General features: G+C 36.3%; 3 protein-coding genes across 3 annotated transcripts; all 3 read right to left on the bottom strand.

The window, feature by feature from the left end:
- Positions 1-452: 452 nt before the first annotated feature.
- On the bottom strand, positions 453-2,339 carry LOC116168068 (esterase B1-like). Its single transcript, XM_031483721.1, has 6 exons — positions 2,069-2,339; positions 1,879-2,023; positions 1,640-1,831; positions 1,408-1,592; positions 1,035-1,364; positions 453-989 (listed from the first exon to the last, which is right to left on the bottom strand). Exons 1-6 carry the CDS (start codon positions 2,336-2,338, stop codon positions 537-539), a joined length of 1,575 nt encoding a protein of 524 aa, XP_031339581.1. The 5' UTR covers position 2,339; the 3' UTR covers positions 453-536.
- Positions 2,340-5,529: 3,190 nt separating this feature from the next.
- On the bottom strand, positions 5,530-7,404 carry LOC116168069 (esterase B1-like). The gene is made up of 6 exons (XM_031483722.1): positions 7,119-7,404; positions 6,931-7,075; positions 6,694-6,885; positions 6,462-6,646; positions 6,087-6,416; positions 5,530-6,037 (listed from the first exon to the last, which is right to left on the bottom strand). The coding sequence occupies exons 1-6, from the start codon at positions 7,386-7,388 to the stop codon at positions 5,585-5,587; spliced, it is 1,575 nt and encodes a 524-aa protein (XP_031339582.1). The 5' UTR covers positions 7,389-7,404; the 3' UTR covers positions 5,530-5,584.
- Positions 7,405-10,928: 3,524 nt separating this feature from the next.
- Positions 10,929-19,230, bottom strand: LOC116169801. Its single transcript, XM_031485977.1, has 16 exons — positions 19,015-19,230; positions 18,821-18,958; positions 17,510-17,657; positions 17,272-17,463; positions 17,041-17,225; positions 16,662-16,994; positions 16,464-16,611; positions 14,583-14,881; positions 12,729-12,899; positions 12,546-12,683; positions 12,354-12,501; positions 12,115-12,306; positions 11,889-12,073; positions 11,506-11,841; positions 11,311-11,458; positions 10,929-11,265 (listed from the first exon to the last, which is right to left on the bottom strand). The coding sequence occupies exons 1-16, from the start codon at positions 19,147-19,149 to the stop codon at positions 10,961-10,963; spliced, it is 3,201 nt and encodes a 1,066-aa protein (XP_031341837.1). The 5' UTR covers positions 19,150-19,230; the 3' UTR covers positions 10,929-10,960.
- Between the last annotated feature and the right edge of the window lie 4,198 nt (positions 19,231-23,428).

The raw sequence follows: 23,428 nt of genomic DNA, 5'->3' as shown, positions 1-23,428 counted from the left end.
TGACTCTTTTTAAACTAGGAAATTGTTCTTCCTCATATAACCATGCATGTGATAGCCAAATTAAATTAATCAATCCTAACTGAGGTGCTTACCCAAATGTTAGGTCTCCTATTTTATGCACATCTTAAATGATTTAATTACGAATAAACAAAGCAAAGTTTTGTATGAAACTTTTTCTTATTCTCTTGACCTTGCTATAATATGTACGGAAATCACTTTGGTTATGCAGCACATATTATGACTGTCCAAGGAAAAAGCCTCAAAACATTTGTAGTGCCTACTTAAATTTCAATAATGAGTTGGGGGAGTGAAAATGTCCGTATTGTAACACAACGGTGCCATTTTGGAGCATTCAAACGGAAACGAAATTATTTTTTATAGACTCCAAAATCTGTAATAAAACCTAGACCACTTTTATGTGCTCCGAATAGTATCATGAGAAAAAATAGGCCTTATCTAAAAAGTGTTTATTTGAGCTAGTGTTATCGAAATAAAAAAATTAATATTAGAATGGTTTTATAGAAAAAACTGCCAGACTATAATACGCCGCTTGCGATTTTTTCTTCTAATCGGTCCCAAAATGACATACGGTACCCTTCGGGATTTATTCCGGTTGTAAAGTTTTCTCCCAAATCAGCAAAATGCATTTCGCCATTTTGCACGGGCTTCCAACGCGGTCGCTCGATTGGATCCTCAGGTGAATTAGGATCGCCATATTTGGCGAAGTTGGTCCATAGCTTTACAAACATTTCTACGCCTTTTGCTTCAATGGAATGCGGACGAATCGTTGGAGTCAACATGTGCGTAAATAGGTAGCCCAATTCGTCGGCGTGCGAGGTTCCCTTTCGTTTACAGTTAAACGCTGCCTTAAAAAAGTTTAAATCCGCGTCCAACGACATTCTGTACAGATATACTGGGGTGGAGGAGGTGAGCGAGTGCAATTTAGCGGATTTGTAAATGGGGCGTACAAACAGGTTATCACCTACGAACTATCATGTGTATTAATATGGGGTTGATTTATTGTGAAATACTACCACGAAAAAATCATCCGACCGCTGTTGTTCCAAATCATTTCCAAAGTAGAAATCTTTCAACTCATTTGCAACATAATCCGACAGCTGACTACCTTCTTGAACTTTAAGGGGGAAAGGTATTTGTCTCTCGAAATTCGCACTGGCCTTATGTTGTTTGTAATGCAAGTCGACCAAATAGCCCTCGCGTGCCGCATACCCAAGCATTAATGGAACAGAATTATAGTCACCAGACTGCAACACGCCTAAAGGATCTTCTGACGTGATCATCTGTTTCGTTTGGTAAGCTTCTTGTACAATTCCAAACGGACGGGGGACGTCAGGGAAGTACGTCTAAAAGAACAAATTTGTCAAAGTTTTTTTTTAAGAAAATTACGTCTGGAATCGTCTCTTGCAGTTGAAAAATACGTTCAGCGCTCATTTCGTTTAGGATATTGAAAATGTCCCTGTCATTCACTTCCTCTAGATCGAGTGCCTTTTTGATTAATGGAGTGGACCACTGTCCAGTTCCTCTAGTACCCAGTGCGCAACCACTTTGCATGATCACTTTATGGAACAGCCCTTAAATGCAAATTGAGGGTTTTCAACTATGTGGCAATTATCCGAACCTTTTCCCTGTGGCGAGAGCATTAGGTAATGCGCGCAAACAGCACCGACGCTTTCACTAAAGATCGTAACGTTATTGGGATCACCTCCAAAGTGCGCAATATTCTTTTGCACCCATCCCAATGCCTGGACCACGTCTTTAATGCCAGCATTTCCAGGCACTTCTAGTGTTGGGTCTTTCAAGGTGAGAAACCCTACACGTCGTTGTTTTAATAACGTCCCCTGCCAGCGGTTTACTTACCAAACAGTCCAAGACGGTAGTTGATCGTTACAACTACAACATTCTGACTTATTAGAAAGTCAGGACCGTACAAGTCTTTATCGCCCGCGCCCATTATGAAAGCACCTCCATAAACGTAGAACATCACCGCTTTAGGTTCTGTTAACTGACGTTCGGGTATAGCGGGGAGTTATATACACGTGCAACTTACCTCAGGAGTGTAAACGTTGAGAAAAAGGCAATCCTCAGACCCATTCACCGTTTTTGTTACGACATGTCTGGATATGGGCGGATTTCCCTCTCTTGTACAGTCTCGAACACCGTCCCATGGTTCCGGGGGCTCTGGTGCCTTGAACCTGAGATTTCCAATCGGAGGTTTCGCATAGGGTATCCCTTGGAAGCTTAAGTACGTGCCACCGTAAAAATCTTTACATAACTTTCCTCTAAGATAACCTTGTTGGACTTTCAATATGGGCGTCATGTCAAATACTGCACGACCGAGAAATTGCGATAATTGATAATGTTAACCGACTCGACTAGTTAATCTTTTAATTATTTACCCAGTGTGGTGATTTCACATAACAGATGAACTGTTTACCTTGAAACTTAGATTTCCCGTCGGCGGTTTCGCATAAGGTATCGCTTGGAAGCTTAAGTACGTGCCGCCGTAAAAATCTTTACACAATTTCCCCCTAAGAAAGCCTTGTTGAACTTGCAATACTGGCAACATTTCAACGACTGATAAATGCTAACAAAACATTATGTAATTCAAAGATGATATAATTTATTACATTGATAATGAACCGACTGAACTGGTTAATTTTAGAAATGTTTCATTAGGGTGTGTTCTCTCATTACGTGCACAAAGTTTAAGGATCAGTTGCTGTTTGTTGATCTCAGGGTTAGTCAGTGATTGATAGAGTCGTATACAAACGAAAGTTCTAGATTATTGCTACCTACTTAGATATGCTTCAGATTTTCATATCTAATCTTTAGAAACGTTTCAATATTACATTTTAATACAAACAAGATACGAAGAATCGCATACGATTTTCAGTGAGGGAATTTTTTGACGCGACTTTTGATCGGGCGCATATTCAAAATCACTGATTCTTGAACCCGCAGAAATCGATTGGCGACATGCGACGAGTTGAACTTTTTACACAGTTTACCTGTGATTCAAACTTTTTCTTTGTAAATTTGTATTAATTTGCCAACGACTAGTCTCTATGATATGTTTCTCCCGTTTACTGCACCCTTCACCCAAGGAAGAGCTGGTTAAATTTCCAGTGATCCAGGAGCTCGTTGGTTATCAAGTTTATTAAACTTCGATTTCATACATATTAAATTTACGCGAATTTTCCTCAAAGATTTTGATCTTTAGTTTTATATAATGTAGAGAACATTCCAGAAATCTCGATAGACCTGGAAGTGCCATGAAAGATTAGTCATCGGTGATAAGAGCGAAGGTGTAACGTACTCCTTCCGAGAAAAACGACCTATTTATTGTAGAACATTCCGAATTGTTCGTTTACTATATAAGCAAATTGTAGAGTACTTCAGTCAGTTCCAACTTCGATGTACTTGAGTCATCTTATTAATTGTAAGTGATAAATAATAGTAATATTAATTCATTTTAAGACCGTAAAAATAAATTTATTGTTAATTAGCTGTAATAAACAACGCAGGTAAATACATTTGCGATACAATAATTATAAAAAACAAATACCTGTAATATTTTGAAATAGGTTTTCTTATTTCGTGGGGTTGAAATTCTTAGTTCGTTTTTTGACCCACGTTAACTTCCACTTTCTTATCTGGATTGTATCAATAAAATAATTCCCAGCTACCATGAAATAGCTACTTTAGTTATTGAAAGAAAACTGATTGAGAGGAAGAAATATTTCCAATAATTCATTTACACAAAAATTGGGGCCGCTTGGTAAAAAAATCCACTTTATTAAACGGCGACAGTGAAAGAGGGCTTTTATTGTTTCTTTTATTCGCTTTACGGACCCAGCTAAAAAACAATTTAGATTTACAATAATTATATAGATAGCAGACTTTTTCTAGTTGCAATTTCTTGAAATTTACGTTTGCCGACGGATTCCGGATGAATTGTTTTGGCTGTATCATCGAACCCACTGCGTATAACGATAAAATGTCGGCTAGGTTGAATGTTGAGAACGGTTGTTGTCTTAAAATCTCTTTAAAATTTGTAGACCCCGGGTAAAATTTTGAAAATAGCGAAACGTTGGGCGTTGCTTTAACGTTCTTCATGATTAGGAAACTTTACTGGTTGAAACTTTTTAACTAGCACAGAATTTAGTGAATACACTTTCGTTTCTACACCGTATACTTAAATTTTTAAGGCAGGAACATACCTTCCTGACTACTCAACACAACGCCAAACTAAATGCCGAATTCTTATAGGAATGAAAGGCATCACGACACGCTGCGCCAGGGAAATATGTTCATTCCTATAATAATTCGGCATATTTTCTTGTTTTGCTATCAAATCACGGGTTTTAAAAAAGATCGGATGAATTTGACTTAGCAATAACAAATTGTTAATTTTCGGGATTAATTTCTTTAGTTTTTCCATAAAAAACAATTATATTTGAAAATGAACGTTCCAGAGCAATTTTATCTTATAGAAAATTCAATTCTAAACAAATTCATTTCTATCAATAGTTTACCACCTCCCATTTAATCGGTAGAGCAGAAATGAAGACACGAATTAGGGATTAAAGATGTCCGTTATCGTTAAAAACGCAATTTTGTAAGCGTTATTTTATCAATAAAGAAATTAAGAAGGGATTATCCCGGGAATTATCATTATTATTACTATTATTCGCGTTTGAGCCGGGGATACGACCAGTAGGTGTCCACAAAAGATCGTTATTTATTATTTGATTCTGGGTTATGGAAGCATTAACAGTTCAGAATAAAGATTCGCGTTTTCTGAATCAACCATGCCGTGTGATCCCTACGGACACTTGAAAAAGCTTCGCGATTTGGATCGCTGTTGTGATCAGTATTTGTATTTTCAAGTGAGTTGCGTGATTTTTAACGTTAAATAAAAAAAGGCGACAATTCTAAGTGAATTTAATAGTATTGTAGCGCAAATTTAATATTACGTCGTTTATTTATTTACATTTAGTTAATAATAAATTAAGATGGATTAATTTATAACAGTAATTATTATTTATCACTTACAATTTATAGTCCCCGTGCACAATAACATGCTATGCTATTTTGTTTCTGTTTTTCATTCATAAATACAGTTGACTAAAAAACATGAGGGGGTTCTGCAACCAGACTTCTGTATGCACGGGAATTTGTATAGGAATTTTTAAATTGATGAGAATGCGTAAGTTATATTTAGGTATGAATGTGTTTATGCATTGCAAGGAAATAGATGTTTCAATTATGCTACCCAAATTGGTATATTATTTAACCGCGAGAAAGCTAAAAGGCAATTAGCAAAATAAAGTAATAATCGGGGTTAGAAATGTAAGTTCACATATAAATAGAATAGGATCATAAATACTGCTTTGCGTATGTATATTCGGAATGAGGTAATTAAATGAGCCACGGTAATAAAATAATCGCAAGGAGAGAGTTCGTTTGAATACGTCTAATACCGAAGTCGAATTGACAGAAGCTGGTAAACGAGCTCTTTATTATAAAAAAATTGTTTGTATTTCTGTTACAAACTGACCGACTACATGCCGTTTGCGATTTTTTCTTCTAGTCGGTCCCAAAATGCCATGCGGTGCTCTTCGGGATTTATTCCGGTTGTAAAGTTTTCTCCTAAATCGGCAAAATGCATTTCCCCGTTTTGCACAGGCCTCCAACGCCCCCACTTGCATGGATCCGCATCAGGTGGATTGGGATCGCCGTATTTGGCGAAGTTAGTCCACAGCTTTGTAAACATTTCCACACCTTTTGCCTCAATGGAATGCGGACGAATTTTTGGAGTCTTCATATGCGTAAATATGTAGCCCAATTCGTCGGCGTGAGCAGCTCCCTTTTGATTGGAGTTGAATACTGTCTTAAAACGGTTTAATTCGGCATCCAGCGACACTCTATACAGATATACTGGGGTGGATGAGGTGAGTGAGTGTAATTTGGCAGATTTGTAAATGGGGCGCACAAACACGTTATCACCTACGAACTGTTATGTGTTTTAATATGGGGCTGTTTAATTTATCCTGAAATACTACCACAAAAAAATCATCCGAACGCTGTTGTTCCAAATCATTTCCAAAGTAGAATTCTTTCAACTCATTTGCAACATAATCCGACAGCTGACTACCTTCCTGAACTTTAAGGGGGAAAGGTATTTGTCTCTCAAAATTCGCACTCGCCTTATGTTGTTTGTAGTGGAAGCCGACCAAATAGCCCTCGCGTGCCGCATACCCTAGCATTAATGGAACAGAATTATAGTCACCAGACTTCAACACGTCTAAAGGATCTTCTGATTTGATCATCTGTTTCGTTTGGTAAGCTTCTTGTACGATGCCAAACGGACGGGGGACGTCAGGGAAGTATGTCTAAAAGCACAAATTTCTCAAAGTTTTTTTCAAATAGAAAATTACGTCTGGAATCGTCTCTTGCAGTTGAAAAATACGTTCAGCGCTCATTTCGTTTAGGATATTGAAAATGTCCCTGTCATTCACTTCCTCTAGATCGAGTGCCTTTTTGATTAAAGGAGTTGACCACTGCCCAATTCCTCTCGTACCCAGTGCGCTACCACTTTGCATGATCGCCTTATGGAACAGCCCTTAAATTCAAATTGAGGGTTTTCAACTATGCAGTAATTCTCCGAACCTTTCCCTTGTGGGGACAATATTAGTTGTTGCACGCAAACGGCACCGACACATCCGCCAAGGATCGTAACGTTATTAGGATCACCTCCAAAGTGCGTGATATTCTCTTGCACCCATCTCAATGCCTGGACCACGTCTTTAATGGCAGCATTTCCGGGCACTTCCAACGTTGGGTCCTTCAGGCTGAGAAACCCTGCATGTATTGTTTTAAGAACGCCCCCTCCGTTTGTTTACTTACCAAACAGTCCAAGACGGTAGTTGATCGTTACAACTACAACATTCTGACTTATTAGAAAGTCAGGACCGTACAAGTCTTTATCACCCGCGCCCATTATGAAAGCACCTCCATAAACGTAGAACATTACCGCTTTAGGTTCTGTTAGCTAACGTTCGAGTTACAGAGGGGAATCATACGCATGCACTTACCTCAGGAGTGTAAACGTTGAGAAAAAGGCAATCTTCAGATCCACTCACCGTTTTTGTGATGACATGTTTGGATATGGGCCGACTTCCCTCTTTTGTACAATCTCGAACACCGTCAAATGGTTCCGGAGGCTCTGGTGCCTTGAACCTGAGATTTCCAATCGGAGGTTTCGCATAGGGTATCCCTTGGAAGCTTAAGTACGTGCCACCGTAAAAATCTTCACATAACTTTCCTCTAAGATAACCTTGTTGGACTTTCAATATGGGCGTCATGTCTAATACTGCACGACCAAGAAATTGCGATAACTGATAATGTTAACCGACTCGACGAGTTAATCTTTTAATTATTTTTATTTAGAATTTAAAAAGATAAAAAGACTATTTCATTAGGCAGCAATAAAAAGCCAATTTTTCCACAAAGATAGCGATATAGACAATATTGATACCTAAATGTGTATACAGGCAATGTAGATACTAGATAGAAATTTATTTATTTATAACAGCACTCAGAATTACATTCTGTAAGCTATTCAGCTGGCTGAGAGACTATAACAGCACTCAGAATTACATTCTGTAAGCTATTCAGCTGGCTGAGAGACTGGTTAAGGTCTCTCTATATTCGTGTAAGGCTTCTCCGTTGAAAAGACCCCTTTTTCACCCTATATCAGGTCTATTGAACATCTTTTCAGCTTTCTGTAGTTTTTCTCTTGTACTAGTGGCCGTAATACAATATTGGCGTGTGTCTCTAGTTTCTGGTGATGTTTTTGGTTTCTCTTTCGAATTGTCTCTTGGACTGTTTGGATACGAAAGTCTTACTGAATTATTTGGTTAGTTACATACCATGGAGCATTAGCTATTGCTCTGATAATTTTCGATGGCGCTTGTAGGTTCTCTCCAATTAAGTTTAGTGTGAAAGTGCATGTATTTATTTATTTATTCCAGAGCTGGGCAGTATTAGATTTTGTAAATACTTTTTAGTATTCAAATCCTTTAAAGTATTCAACTACTTTTATGGAAGCAGTATTTGTATTTGTAACTCAAATACTTTCACAAATATTTAGTATTCGAATACTTCGCAAAGTATTAATTTGGACACTTCGTAAAGTAACTTCCCAATCAAAAGTTATAGACTAGAAACCAATTTCGAAAGAAAATTCAAAGAGCTGTAACCTTTGAACTAGTAGCCCAATCTTGCAACTGTTTGAAATTATGGATTCTACAGGCCACATTCTATAAAAAAAATTTTATTTCCGGGTCGATCTGAGACAATTTTTTTTTTCGGGGCTCAAAAAAAGGCAGTGTACAACCTTCCTTTTCTACCAAAAATCGACTGCACCAAAATTTATCGGGAAAACACTTTTTCTTATTAATTTTGGTGCGTAGAATCCAAAACAATTCGTACTTTTTCGATCAGACTTCTCAATCAAAAGTTATAGACTAGAAACCAATTTCGAAAAAAAAATTCAAAGGGCTGTAACTTTTGAACTAGTAGCCCAATCTTGGAACTGTTTGAAATTATGGATTCTACAGGCCACATTCTATAAGAAAATTTTTTTCCGGGTCGATCTGAGACAATTTTTCTCTCGGGGCTCAAAAAAAGGCAGTGTATAACCTTCCTTTTTTACCAAAAATCGACTGCACCAAAATTTCTCGGGAAAACACTTTTTCTTATTAATTTAGGTGCGTAGAATCCAAAACAATTAGTACTTTTTCGATTAGAATTCTCAATCAAAAGTTATGGACTAGAAACCAATGTCGAAAGAAAATTCAAAGGGCTGTAACTTTTGAACTAGTAGCCCAATCTTGGAACTGTTTGAAATTATGGATTTCTACAGGCCACATTCTATAAGAAAATTTTTTTTCCGGGTCGATCTGAGACAATTTTTTTCTTCGGGCCTCAAAAAAAGGCAGTGTATAAACCTTCCTTTTTTTACCAAAAATCGACTGCACCAAAATTTAGTATTCAAATACTTTTTGAAAGTATTCTGCCCAGCTCTGATTTATTCATTGTTTTATTGTTGTATTATGTTGTGAATTGCTTTCGTTTATTTTTATATTCCATCTTGAAAGCTAATCCTTTATTTGGAAAAGTTGGTCCTGAAGGTTTGCTGAATACAGAAATTATTTGATCGACAGCTGGCTCCACAAAAACAAATCTTCATGTCCTACCTGAAAATCAAAGCTTGGCGCTTTGGTATCGATTGGAGACAATAATAAATAGAAATTTAAAATGAAAATTTTGATTATAGCGGCAAACTAAAATCGATCAAAATTCCACTTTCTCTTTTTTCACGTTTTTACGTTTACGAGTACTGAAAAAGTAATCCTATACCGTGGTCAGCCCTATTTAATACTCAAAAATAAACATATTAATTGTATACAAAAAAAAACATCACCTTATAGCTAGCAAAAACTGCTCATTTATACGAATATTCTTATTTTAAATGGCAGACAACTTCAAAAGAGAATTCCAAATTTTTTTCTAAATGAGTTCAAACATAATTATTTTTTATATAATACAATATGGCTCCATTCAGCCAATTTATAAAAATCCTTTATGAGTTTCTCTGATTGTTCTCCGACTGGCCTAAAGCTATTTTTCAACTCTTTATTATAATTATTTTTCCCATGCACAACTTTCGCTCAAATTTGGTAGTGCCAGATTTATTGGAAAATTATAAAAGGGCTCCTAGTTTAGAGTCTTGCTTGATCACTATAATTGATGAAGTGTGATTAAAACGACCGAAGGTGTAAGGTGTATGTGGCCTTGTGCATAAACTGCTAATAAGACGACAGGTTATAGACTTTTGTGTAAATTAATGAATTATTAATGAGATTTGGTCCGGTTTTACGAAAAATATGCGGCGGCTATTTACTCAAGATCCTATTATTCCATAAAAATATTATAACTGCACTCTTATACAATTAAAAACACGATGTAGATTACTACAGCTGTGTTATTTTATTATAATGAAAGAATAACAGTTTTCTCTTTTGTTGTTTATTATGTTGAGGCGCCGTTTACCTTTTTAGAGCATTTTTTATTGCAGGTGCTCGCAAAGCATATTATTAATATAAATTCCCAAAAATTTCCATTTGAATTTTTACAATGACCCTCAATACATTGTTGTAGTAATTATAAATTATCAGAAGTCATCTGTAAATGGAAGGTTATTCAGGTAATTATCCTTATTATATAATAGTTACAATTGCAGACATAACAAGGGGGAATGGAAGATGTATTTTTACACCTAATAATATTGTACACAGCTCATTTATTTCTTAATAGTTTATTTGTCTTATAAAAATATGTAAGCGTAATTTCCTATGCAAATTAGTTATTTACAATATAAAATTTGAGTTAGTAAATGTAATAATGTAAATAGATGGGTTTGCTGTCTCTGAGGCTAAATAAAGACTATGGGTATAAATGTTGTTTTGATAAAGACATGTTAAGTATAACACTCTATAGAACTCGAATAACTTGCTTTACTAAACGGACCGAACCAAAAATCAGTGTAGATTTACAATGGTTTTATAAAACAAATGGTTATGATACCTTTTTTTGTTAATTTTACTCGAAATTGACGTTTGCGAAACCGCTTATGATTATCAGATGTCGGTGGGATATAGGGTTGAGAACCCTACTGTCCTACAATCGCGTTGCAAATGGAGACTCCGGGGAAAACTGAGGATAATGAGGTGGGGGTTGTTTTAATGTTTTTACCGGCTTTTGTCTCTTGGTTTTTTTACAAAAAGGAAATCGATACAAAGATTTTTCGCTGCACCATAAATGTGGGATCAGCAAGTAGATACAAAAGCAAAGTAGTTCTTTATTAGACAAATTAAGACGCTTTAAAGCACAATTCTTCAATTTCGTCCCAGAACTTCATTCGCGTAGATTCAGGGTTGACACCAACAGTTACGTTTTCCCCAATCTCTAGGTAATTAATCGTCCCTTGCTCCACCGGCTGCCATTTTACGTGTATGAGGGGATGCGGAACTGTAGGATTCGGATTTCCAGTTTTTGCAAATGTCGTCCACAACTTTACAAACACTCGCATGCCGTTTTCCTCGATACTGTCCGGCTTAATTTTCGGTGAGATATCGGTTTTGAACAGATAACCCAAATCATCCCCATGAGACACTCCTAAAGAACCTTAAAGGTACTTCTGAAAAACCCACAATTACTTACCCTTCTTTTTGTTGTGAAAGTGTTCGTTGAAAACGTTTAACTTGGATTCAATGGACATGCGATAGAGATAAATCGGATATTTGGAGGTCCTGCAATGGTGCTTGACGCTATTGTACAGGGGACGCAGGAACATGTTGTCCGACTGTAACTGTAAATGAATGATTAACGGTGATTGTAGCAATAAAAGTGCGGTACCAAGTAAAATGCGTCGGTATTCTCATCTGACGGTTCTTCGTCGCCGTAGAAGAAGCGTTTAATTTTTTTCGCCACGGTCTTGGATAAATCACTACCTTTCACTGTATTGAAACTGAAGGGTATTTCATCTTCAAAGTCACCAGTGATTTGACTTAAGTAATCGTATTTTTTAATAACAAAGTATCCTTCTCTTGATGTAAAACCCATCATCAACGGCACTTGGTAGTATTCGCCAGATTTAATTATATCCAACGGATCTTTAGCCAAAAAAGTATCCGAGTTGATATACTGTTCGACTACTGCTCCAAAGGGTCGGAAGTAGCGGGTTTGGTATCTCTAAAAACTAACACTAATAACCTCCTTGGCCAAAAACTAGCGCTCACATCTGGCACTTTCTCCTGCAATGCGTACAACTCATCTGCGGTCATATCTTTTAAAATACCAAAGATTTGTGCATCATCGACCGATGGTAAGTTTAGAGCGGCAGCCAATAAGGGGGATGAGTATTGTCCACGGCCGCGGTTTGCAATGGCACTACCACTCTGCATTATTGCCTTCTGAAACAAGCCTGAACGAGCAGTTGGTCTTCCCTATGCATTCAGCGCGCACCTTTACTCATTGGTGAGAGCATTAAGAAATGCACTGATGCCGCACCAACGCTTTCACCAAAGATTGTTATATTATCAGGGTCGCCTCCGAACTGCGCGATGTTCTCTCTCACCCATCTCAATGCCATAACTTGGTCTTTCAAACCTGCGTTTCCCGGCACGTCCAACGAGGGGTCGTTCATACTAAGAAACCCTGAGGAGTGGCCACAGTAGTTGTGACTTAAATGAATGGTATCCTACCTAAAATGCCCAGTCGATAGTTGAATGTTACGATTACTACATCCTCCGTTATTAAATAATCAGGACCGTACAAGTCGCTATTTCCCGAACCTATCAGATACCCACCCCCATACATCCAAAACATGACCGGCCTTAACGGTGCTGTTAACTGCAAAATTAATGTAGTATCTAGTGAAGAAACATTAGACGTACTGATGGTGTAAACACGTTTACAAATAGACAGTCTTCGGCTCCAACAATGTCGGAGGTAATCATGTGCCTGGAGATGCTGATTTCTCTTTCGGACGTCGCGTCTCGGATTCCACACCATGGTTCAGCCGGTTTGGGCGCCTAGTAGCAATGGTAGCGAAAGTGGCTCGTTTATTATACACTAACCTTAAATCTTAAGGTCCCCGTCGGCGGCAACGCGTAGGGGATCCCTTGAAAACTGTAAAACGGTCTGCCATCATAATCCTTGCATACTTTTCCCTTTAGCTTTCCTTGTTTTACGGTCACAATCGGTTCGTTAGACATTTCCACTTGAACTGAACGGACACGGCTGTTATGCTATGTCTACAGATAAGATATCAAGGTACTGTGTGGAAACTTGCCAGGACAAATGCTAAAAATAAATTTATTTATTAATTCCACCAGAACGTTAATTTGTAAAATAGGCAACACGACTCGCTGGATGTACATATAAATTACGTATACATTTAGTTCGCCATTGCCTTAGTTAATTTAAATTAATGATAAGAAAACTACCCAATATTCTCATTAGCATTAGATTTTGATTGATTTTATAGCCTAAGGGCGTTGACCTGAAAAAAGAATAGCAAATTACCTCATTTCATCAAAAAGTAGTGAAGAATTTGGTTTTTTTTCCATTTTTTTCCCGTGGGGTTTGCGTTGCCAGTTTTTGCAAGCGAAGTCCACAAGTAACAAATATTTTCATTACGTTTTCTTCGATGCTGTCGGGAGAATTTCGGGGTACCCACATTCTTAAAAAGGTAACCCAATTCAAATTGAAAAATAACGACTGGCCCCTAGGTAGAAATGGGCAAAAATGAGGAACCAAGCTAATATCTCTGGACTCTTAAGAGATATTGTGAATTTTCAGTAATAATAGCTTTTAACAAATTTGAGTTTCAGATCTCGTAACAAATCTCTTAAAACACTAGAGATATTTACTTGATTCCACACTTTTGCTCATCTCTGCATACAAATTACATAAAGCTACAGAAAACCTTCCAGGATATGTGCTCATATACTTTCTTGCTTCTTTTCCAATTTGCATTTTACAATTACAATAGTTTTCCACCTGTACGACAAACTTCGGGGAAAATTATTTCTCCTATAATCATGCTTAAACATTTACAATATCATCTGCCACCACCTTTCACGAAATGTATTTAAGGCTAAAAAGTACTTACTGTATTGAGTCGCATTTTTAATTACGAATACAAAGATGCACGGCACACAACCAAAAACACCAGTTGGAAACTGTCAGTTTCAACAGGATGGTGCACCCGCGCACAACGCCAGAAAATGATTCCTATTGCATAAGTTGTTAGTTTAATGGATCGTCATTGAATTACTACAATACACCCACTCATTTATAAAAAATATCACGTTCCCATCTACCTCTACTATGCAAGAAATCTCTTCATCTCTGATATTCGATTTTTCTTTCATATCCTTGTAATTTATTTTTGTATATAAAGAGTGAAATCTACGTTACTGTTTTGATCTTCACCGTTTTTAATTTCTAAAAATTTAGAAGCGAATAATTTCTTTATGCATGTTTTTATAGTAGGAGAAACTATTTTTCCTATAATTTATTGATACAGCAGATTTTTTAAAATTCTTCAAAATAATTTAATAGATTTTGGTGATTTTTAATTAATACAACGATCGCTGTTCCTATTGCTTGATCATTTTTTCCCATTACTTTTGATTTTTTTATGTTCATTTAGAATTTTTTTTGAAATTTGTTTCTCGGATATAAAATACTGTTTTTTAATCAATTTATTACTTTTAATTTAATTTCTAAAATATATTTTTTTAATTTTTAGACCTTACATGGAAATTAAAAATTCCACTTAAATTACACTTAAGTTGGCTCCTCAGTAGATATTTCTATTATTAATCTGTGGACATTCAGGATGTGATCGTTCTACTGTAAGCAATTGTATATTTTTTATTAGACAAAAAAAACACTGAATCCGAAATTAAAAAAACCATGGTTTATCGCACTGAACACATTCGATCAATTCCGTCCCAAAACGCCATACGAATTTTTTCGGGGTTCACGCCGACTGTCAGGTTTTCACCGATATCGAGGAAGTCAATCGGCCCCTCCTTTACCGGTTTCCAGAGCACGTCGATCAGAGGATGTTTTTCCGTGGGGTTTGGGTTGTCGGTTTTTGCAAATGAAGTCCACAGAGTAGTAAATACTTTGATTCCGTTGTCTTCAATACTGCCGGGAGCAATCTTCGCGGTACTCTCGCTCATAAACAGGTAACCCAGTTCGTCTGCATGACACACGCCTGAAATCAGACACCGTTCGTAGATCTTTTTGAAATAACAGCCACATAAAGTCTGCGATTAATCGGATCGCAAATTCGTACCAAATCTACTATGTCCTATAGACAGGAATGGGCAAAATCAAGAAAATATTTCCAGAGTTTCATAGCAAGGTGCTAATCAATAAGAAATTCAAATATGAGTCCATTTTGTATAGTTACACAGAAATCTATAAACATACTTTCTAGATAAATAAGGGGTTACCAATTATGCAGCTTGAATATTCAGATTCCCGCCAAACAGAATATCCATTGGCGTAACACTTGCGCTTTTCACCTTTTATGAAGTGCACAAAATTTACAGCGAGAACTGTTCAATTCAAAACTGCCAGGCATGTAACATTACTTGTGGGTGGTATCTGTGCTAGCCACAGCAAATTTTTTAATTATATCCTACGCCTTTATTTAAAAAACACACCACTGTCCTATTTTCTATTTAATTGTTTGTTTCTGCTTATCTTGAATCAGCATTTAGTAATCTGCTTACTCTGATTTTTAAGTTTATTGGAGACTAATTATTTCCGCCATGTTATGTAAGAAAGTCATTCATTTCTTAAAATTGCTAATTGATGAAGTGTAAAAATCAGACACCTCTTACTCGAACTGTTAGAATAACAAAATCAGGTAAAACAGCAAGCTTATGGCAATTTAAAACCTTTTTTCCATCAACACGAGCATTTTGTCGACTTTCAGCACTTGAACCTTTTTCTCAAAATTTTAGAGTAGTTACAACGTATCCGGATTTGCTGATTTTTTCCAATACTTCGTTTTGTCTTTTTATTGTAAAAATCGCAACAAAACCAACAAAATCTATTCAAATCAAAACCTCCTATCTAAACTTGTTCTGAAGAAGTACAGAAAATGTGCAATTTTCGTCGGAAAACACTTCAGATTTTGTAAATAAAAAAGTTTGAAGAAAAATTCAGAAAATGATTCGTATGTTAACCTGGTGGAAACATTGGGGGCATTGGCATTCGCTCTTATAGCACAAGTCATCTAATTACTCCAATACACCCACTCATATAAGTTGGTTCCTAATTGGCTGTTTCTGGTATTAACCTGTGGACATTCGGGCTGTGGTAAAACAATCGCCAAATGTAATTTTTAATTTGTAATACTTTTGGTTCTTTATGTTTTTATAGTAGAGGTGTGTGTAAAAGAAGCAAACATTCAAAATAGACACATTTACAGCATGCTTTTAATGATGATTGAAACATTTTCTCAGAGTTGATGAAGGATTACATATAGAACCAACTAATTTGGTCGATAAAAATTATGTTTAGTGGATTTTGAGGTGCGTAACATGCCGTCATTTTGAATTTTAGGTCATTTCGAAAATTACCTACTTTTTCATAACCACTTACATTTACAAAATGAAAACTCATTAAAATTCTTATAAAAAACGTGTTCGGTTTTTCGAAACATACACAAGTTTCATGTTAGCTAAGGTAATAAAGGTATCCATCGTAGTGTGCCGATGATAGCAAATTTGCTGCCGAAACGTGTCCGATTAATTATTACGTACTCGACTAAGGAAATACCCTACCTGGTTTAGTAATCCCCATAAACCGTTTCTCGGCATTCAGTTGTGAGTCAATCGACACTCGATAGAAATAAATCGGACACCTTGCGGTATCGCGATGGTATCGAACGGTGTTGTATACGGGCCTCAAGAACATGTTGTCCGTTTGTAACTAAAACAAAAATCTACAGATAGTATAAAACAATCTGACCCAAGGATTACAAGGTGGAAGGCATCTGTGTTTAACATAGATGGCATTTCGTTATTGTAGAAGAACTTCTTGATTTTGTTCGCGATCTGTTTGGACAGTTCCGTTCCTTTGGCAACCTGCAAGCTGCATGCGATTTCATCTTCAAAGTCTCCGACCATTTGCACATTGTTGTATCTGACCGTAGCGTAGAATCCCTCTCTGGATGTAAATCCTATCATTAAAGGAACGTCGTGGTATCTACCTGATTTGATTATATCTATAGGTTCCTCAGCTAAGAAAGTTCCTTCGGTCAGGTATGGCTCTACAACAAAACCAAAGGGTCGGTGGACGCTCACGAGGTACGGCTACAAGTTTATTCATCACTTCAGTTTTTGAAAAGCCCAAACTTACTTCAGGAATTTTTTCTTGCAATTCAAAGAGTTCTTCTACAGCCAGTTCTTTGAGCACGTGGAGTAGTTCTACATCTGTCATGGAATTGAGCTTCAACGCTTTGGATATTAACGGAGTCGAATACTGGCCACGGCCTCTGTTGCTCAGCGCACTTCCACTCTGAATTATGGCCTTGTGGAATATCCCTACAGCCTTTTTGTACTATTGTATATGCACACCGTAAGCGCATACCTTTACTCAACGGTGACAACATTAGATAGTGCACGGACCCACCGCCTACACTTTGTCCAAAAATCGTTATATTATTAGGATCACCTCCGAATTGCTCAATGTTGCTCTTCACCCATTTTAAAGCCAAGACTTGATCCTTTAACCCCGCATTTCCTGGTATACCTAAGCTGGGATCTTTCAGACTTAGAAAACCTGCAGTTAGTGTTCGTTTTATAGCTCGCTATGCAAGTTATCGTACCCAGCATTCCTAATCTATAGTTAATGGTGACAAGCACGACGTCTTCGGGTACCAAAAAATCGGGCGCGTACAGCTCCGAGCTCCCGGAATCGGAAACGTACCCACCGCCGTGTATCCAGAACATTACGGGCAATAAAGGGGAATGTAACTGGAAAAAAAACATTTACATAATGGATTATGTGCTTGTAATCAACTGGACACACGCAACGAGCACATCTATTAGCTATTTATAAGGTAGCTAGAATGATTTATTTTATTCGCCTTATGCGTGGATTGTAATGTGATATCAAACAATGTTATTAATGGGGGGCGATCTTTTATAAAAGCAAAAAGCGGAGAGGTATTTTTCCTCTGCGATTCGAGTGGAATTAGCAAGTCGACTGAGAAAAAATGCCAAAAAATAAATTCAGAGTTTTCAACTTGATCTCTAATTTCCTCTTCCATATCTAGATCTCGAACTTTCACAACCGGATTACATACTTAAAATTTACAACTTTCTTTTTTGTCATTGAGCAATTTTCCTGGTTTGTCATTCAGTTGTGATTTTGACTTCATTAAAAAAGGCAAAAGGAACTTATGCTTTGATTTCCGATAAACATATTCGGAAATTAAGAATAAGAGTCAAATTGTACTGTAAAAAGAACAATTATTTAGTTTCAAATGAAGAATGTTGTGTATAGTGTATAAGTTTGTACGATATTTCAAGGAAGCGAAAACTACCCCTTTTGTAAAAAAATCAGTAGAATTGTCGGTGCTTTTTTGACTGTATCCGATACTAGATCCGATAAATTTTGCACCCGTAACAAGCGACTAATATCCATGGCAGCAATTAACAAGCAATTATATTACTATTACTATTACTATTACTATAACACTAAAGAAAACCCCAACGGTTCGTTATCCTCAAAATTTTTCTCGGAGTTTCCAATTTTCCATTGTACAGAAAAACAGAGTTCAAAAGCGTCCATCTGAAAGGGTCTGTTGTGATTTATGTTAGATAGGTATTTTTAATAGTGAAAAAATTAAGGGTCACCGGAATATTTATTTGATTGCTAGAAAGAAAAAGGAAATAGTAATCGGTAGGGGTAGTAAATGTGGACACGGATTTTAAAATGGATAAAAAGGGCAAAGTTTGTTAATCGAGCTAATGTTAAAGGGAGAAGGAATTTTAAAAATAACTCTCGTTTGTCGCGGATAATGTTGGTTGCCTATAGACATTGACATGGTTTTCTTAAAAATATACATGGCCCATATGTACACATGTAAGAAAAATTCCCTACGGTAGTAGGAAAAATGAATAAGTATACGCACAGAGGGAGTATATATGTTTAGGAAGAGACAATCCTCTGATCCCATGAGTTTTTGAAAAAAATTATGCCTAGCATAGCATCTGTTGCCTTCCTTAGTTGCGTCTAAGACACCTTCCCATTTATCAAGCGGGAGAGGAGCCTGAAATTATAATTAAATTAAGTTACTAAGAAAATCATAAGTTTTCAAGAACTTGCCTTAAATCTCAATTCGTTAACAGGTGGCCTGGCATACGGAATACCTTGAAAACTGTAGTATTTCCTTCCGTAGTAGTCTTTGCATTCCTTTCCTCTCAAATGTCCTTGTTTGACACTGACTAGAATTTGATCCATGGTTTCAGCGTATACGATTAACACAAAAAATACACGAATTTAAATTCACTCACTACTACGTCCATCAAAAGCATACGGTTAAGTGTAATCGAACTGATGTCTTATTCTTATCGCTCGTACGCTATCACTGTAAAATGGGTCACAAATAATTGCATAACTCTAAAATGACAGTCAAATTCAACTAAAACTAGGCGAATGAAAAGTTTTGGTCTTTTCCTTGTTAAATTTGATAGAGTAATTGGGACATTCTCCTGAAAACTGAAGTTATCCGCACTCGAAATGTTGTTGGAAACCTTTCAACTGCACCACCCTGTATGTAAAACATAGTTCCTCTCAAAGTATCACTGCACTCTCCTCGCACTGTCGGTTTTACCACCCCCAAATAAAGGAAAATCGAAAGTTGGATAATCTTAGGGAGAGGTTCAACTAGTTCTTGTGAGGATGCTGCCTATTTTCCCACTAAAAATAAGCCCAACAAACTCAATCAGTGGAATTGTTACGGTAAGGGCGGTAGAAGTGGTGACAAAATGCTACAAATGTGGCGAGTTAGGCCACTATAAGCGGAACTGCAAGAATTGCAAGGAGACCAAGTCTGCGAAGTGTCAGAAAGGGTCTGCGTTTGTTAGTCAAGAGGACATCGTCAAATCTGTGGATTGCCCCAATGTTTGGATTACAGATTTCGGTGCAACGCAGCACCTGCCCATGAACAGTAATTGGTTTTCTACTTTTGAGGTGTTTTTCCCAGAAAAGGACGTTCTAGTCGGAAATTGCCTATCAGTGAAGGCGCTTCGCAAGCGCATATTGAAATAATATTGAAATGATTGTGAGTGGTAAGGCTAAACAGGGCTATCTTGAGGATGTGTGGTTGGTTCCGGAAGTGGGCAAAAAAATAGGCGATGGAGTGGGATGTGGAAATTCAGTCCTCTAGATGCATATTTACGCCTTTTGACTTATTTAATAAATTACGAGTACTTTTTTGTTCCAAAATATATATTAATAATTCAAATATGTATACCTCATGTACAAGAAAAAAATTTCCTCTTATGTGATGGTTTCCTCCGTCTCTCCGTCTGTCCGTCTGTTCCTCGTCTTAACTCGAGAACGGAAAGAGGCCGCGATGTCAAATTTTCGCCAATCGATTTCTACGAGTTCAAGGATTAAAAGTCTGAAAAAGTACTGAAAATCGTATTTTAGTTAAAAATTGTTTAAATAGTGTACAAATTGTTTAAACAATTAAAATCTAATTTGGGTACAAGTTAGTCAAATTCAGAGTTTTTGATGCAACTAAGAAAATTTCAATCGGGCCAAGTGGGAGTGCTAACGCGATTTGAAGTTAGCACCTCCACTTTAATTGGTTTTCCGGCAGAAGTAAGCGAGTACAAATTAGTCTTTCATTAGTCCTAAATTATAGGCATATTTTTACTTGATTTGGGCAAAAGTGGGAGTGCCCATCTTTCTGTAGGTACATGTACAGATCTCATTACAAGTTCTTTCAAGAGAATTTGACAGCTTTCAGAAGCTCTGAGGAGACCTCAAAGGTTCCTTCGTTTTCTAAACCTTTACAGCAACCGAGACCCATCCCTCCCCCACAAAAATAAACACAACTATAAAAATAAATAAAGATTATTACAACAATAAATGAGTTTCACCTACAAACAGTTTAATTCAAATAGCAAAGAACATAAAACCGAGTACTTCAACCGTAATGAATTTTATGTAATGACCGAACAAGCGAAGTAAATGTATAAAAAGGAATAAAAAATGTTTTACAAGGCAATCTACTCAAATCGTGATTCCTAAAGTTAACTTTGATTGCCTTCCTTTAAGTTTCCAATTTCCTTTGCTTTGATAATTCTCATGTTTTTCAGTTTCACTCGTGCGGATTCTAAAATGGCAATTTCTTAACAATTATAATTAAAAGAAAGTGGGCGGAATTCGGGCTGCTAATAACTTGTGATCTAAAGATTGTAGCGAATCGATAAATTTTTTTTAAGTTTAAGTAGCTCACTAATGAGCAAAAGACTTCAGTAGTAAACGCTCTGTAAAATTTCTAATCCGGCGCCTTTTGATAAAGATTTTATTTTACTAAATTATAAGTATTTCCTTTTTAGGTTTGGAAACCATTAGGATATTTTGAAGGGCACCTTCTTGATTTGGAGTATCTTTCCTGCATACAAACTTCTTTCGCATTTTCTTTCCCTACTTTCTTCATGTCAATTGACATTGGCTGCTTCCGTTCCAAACTTTCGTCTGTACTGTAGGTAGTATACCTTATCATAAGCGCTTTCTGATGATAATTACCGAGAAAAGTTGGTAGAGATAAGACGAGCTGCTAGAATTTTCATCTGCGATTCTTTGATCCAGATGTGTAACTTCCTCAAAGCTGCCGGGAAGTTTACAACTTTGTTGCTTTGAAATATACTACACGATCTAGTTTTTGCCGTTTGAGCCCTTAAGGCATTTAACAAACATCGTTCAGCTCCAACTTTTCATTATAAATTTCAAAAGCAAAAGATAATACACTATTTATGCGAAATAATTGCATTATTAACTTTTGCAAGTCAGAACTGGCGAAAAATAGAAATACCTTTGCCTTCAAGCTTTACATAAACATTTCGTTTTTTAAGCCCTCATAGCAATAATCAAGCTTGAAATGATTATGTTTAATTATTCTTTCAATGAAACATGTAAACCTATAAAATAGGCAAGGTTTAATTGTATACAGATTTATATAAAGGTGCACTACCTCTGTTTCTTAAATCAATTCTGAGGTTTGAAGTTTAGGAAGATATTTTAAATACGTTTCAAAACTGGGAAAAATGTTTGAGGTTTCTATGAATTTTCTAATTGTCTCGCTTTAGTTCAGTCTTGATTTAAATATTGACAGGATACGTCGTTTGATCATATTTTGCTCGAAGCGTTATCCTAATTGTAAAACGAGACGATCAGCCAATTCAAGTAAACTCGAAAAGTACAGTATTATTGCCTGAGCACCAAGATTACATCTCGAGGCGCTTGCGCCGAGGGGTGTAAGGTGCGAAGGCAATAATAGACTTCTCTACCGTGGTATATATACTATTTTTTTTCACTACTAGCACTTGAAGTCCTCTAAATTAACATATTATATTGATAAGAAAGTGAACGGTTGGACAGAATTTTTTGTTTATTAATTTAACATGTCAATTAAGTAAGTAGTCAAACAGGCCGTATTTTGTTCTGTCATTGAGATATTTTCAAAGAGTAATTTCGTTCGAATTTTTTCAAAATGTGATAATTTTAGATATGTAATTTCTCTGGAAATGGCGGATGGTGGCAATTATTCATTTTAGAGAACTTGTCTAAACGTTTATTGAGCGAAATTTCGGGTTGTGTTTTCTAAAAGTGACAGCGTGACTGTTCTCATTATTGACTACTAGTTAATAATGTCCACATTATTAACCACTTTGAACAAATGCCGAGAAAGCCTACTTTATAAGTGGAAAAAAGGTTAATAATCATGTCATCAGACGCTAGTAGTGAAAAAAATATCTTCTTAAACCAAAATTTTATTTAAGAGACAGACGACCGATTGCAGGAAAGTGATTTATAATCAAAATCCTGGATTATTTGCCAAATCTGAGTTTAAACAAGAATTTTGATATTTGATTGGCTGCCTACTGCAATATAAAGTCAATCAAATGTCTTAATACCGGATTAAACAATAATCCTGGATTATTTTTTTTGTGCAACTGGCCGAGAAAGATTTTAATAATCTTTTTTATCGACCTTAAAATAAATCAATCGCCCATAGAAACTATTCATAATAAAAAATCCTAGTTTGTCTTTTAATTAATTAATCAAGTCAGTAGAGAAAAAAAATTGCATTGATCTGCATTACTTCTTCTAGCAATAACATTATTACCTTCGCCAACTAGTCCACGTTTCTAAATGCAACCCGAATTATTTGCGATTTGCCTAACTAATTTGGTTTTCTTAGAGCAATTACGACACTGCTTATTTAAATAGAATACAAATAAAAGGCTTTTACAACGTTACAGTTTTTGAAAACTATCCGTATATTAATTTCAAAGAAGTAATTTTCATTAGAAACACATAAATTATTTGTAGCTATTAAAAGCAAGAACATAAACAAAACGCGAATCAAATTACAAACCGGGGATTAAATAGCGAAATAAATTAGTCGATCGAATCAAAAGTGCAAATTTCACTAAATTATTCTAAACTCTCAGAGGTAATCAAAATAAGTTTCCGAAAAAATCATCGACCACGTGACCGAAAC

The sequence above is a fragment of the Photinus pyralis genome, unplaced genomic scaffold (assembly GCF_008802855.1).
Source record: "Photinus pyralis isolate 1611_PpyrPB1 unplaced genomic scaffold, Ppyr1.3 Ppyr1.4_LG4, whole genome shotgun sequence".
Lineage (NCBI taxonomy): Eukaryota > Metazoa > Arthropoda > Insecta > Coleoptera > Lampyridae > Photinus > Photinus pyralis.
This window is presented reverse-complemented; position numbering and strand designations above follow the sequence as displayed.

Coding starts and splice junctions, on each gene's coding strand:
- LOC116168069 (XM_031483722.1), bottom strand. CDS start 7,388: ATGACGCCCATATTGAAAGTCCAACAAGGTTATCTTAGAGGAAAGTTA. Junction 7,076..7,118: donor TCAACGTTTACACTCCTGAG/GTAAGTGCATGC, acceptor CTCGAACGTTAG/CTAACAGAACCTAAAGCGGT. Junction 6,886..6,930: donor CTACCGTCTTGGACTGTTTG/GTAAGTAAACAA, acceptor CAATACATGCAG/GGTTTCTCAGCCTGAAGGAC.
- LOC116168068 (XM_031483721.1), bottom strand. CDS start 2,338: ATGACGCCCATATTGAAAGTCCAACAAGGTTATCTTAGAGGAAAGTTA. Junction 1,832..1,878: donor CTACCGTCTTGGACTGTTTG/GTAAGTAAACCG, acceptor AACGACGTGTAG/GGTTTCTCACCTTGAAAGAC. Junction 1,593..1,639: donor GCTCTCGCCACAGGGAAAAG/GTTCGGATAATT, acceptor TTTGCATTTAAG/GGCTGTTCCATAAAGTGATC.
- LOC116169801 (XM_031485977.1), bottom strand. CDS start 19,149: ATGGATCAAATTCTAGTCAGTGTCAAACAAGGACATTTGAGAGGAAAG. Junction 14,882..16,463: donor TATGGGGATTACTAAACCAG/GTAGGGTATTTC, acceptor GTCTGATTTCAG/GCGTGTGTCATGCAGACGAA. Junction 12,502..12,545: donor TAAACGTGTTTACACCATCA/GTACGTCTAATG, acceptor TTAATTTTGCAG/TTAACAGCACCGTTAAGGCC.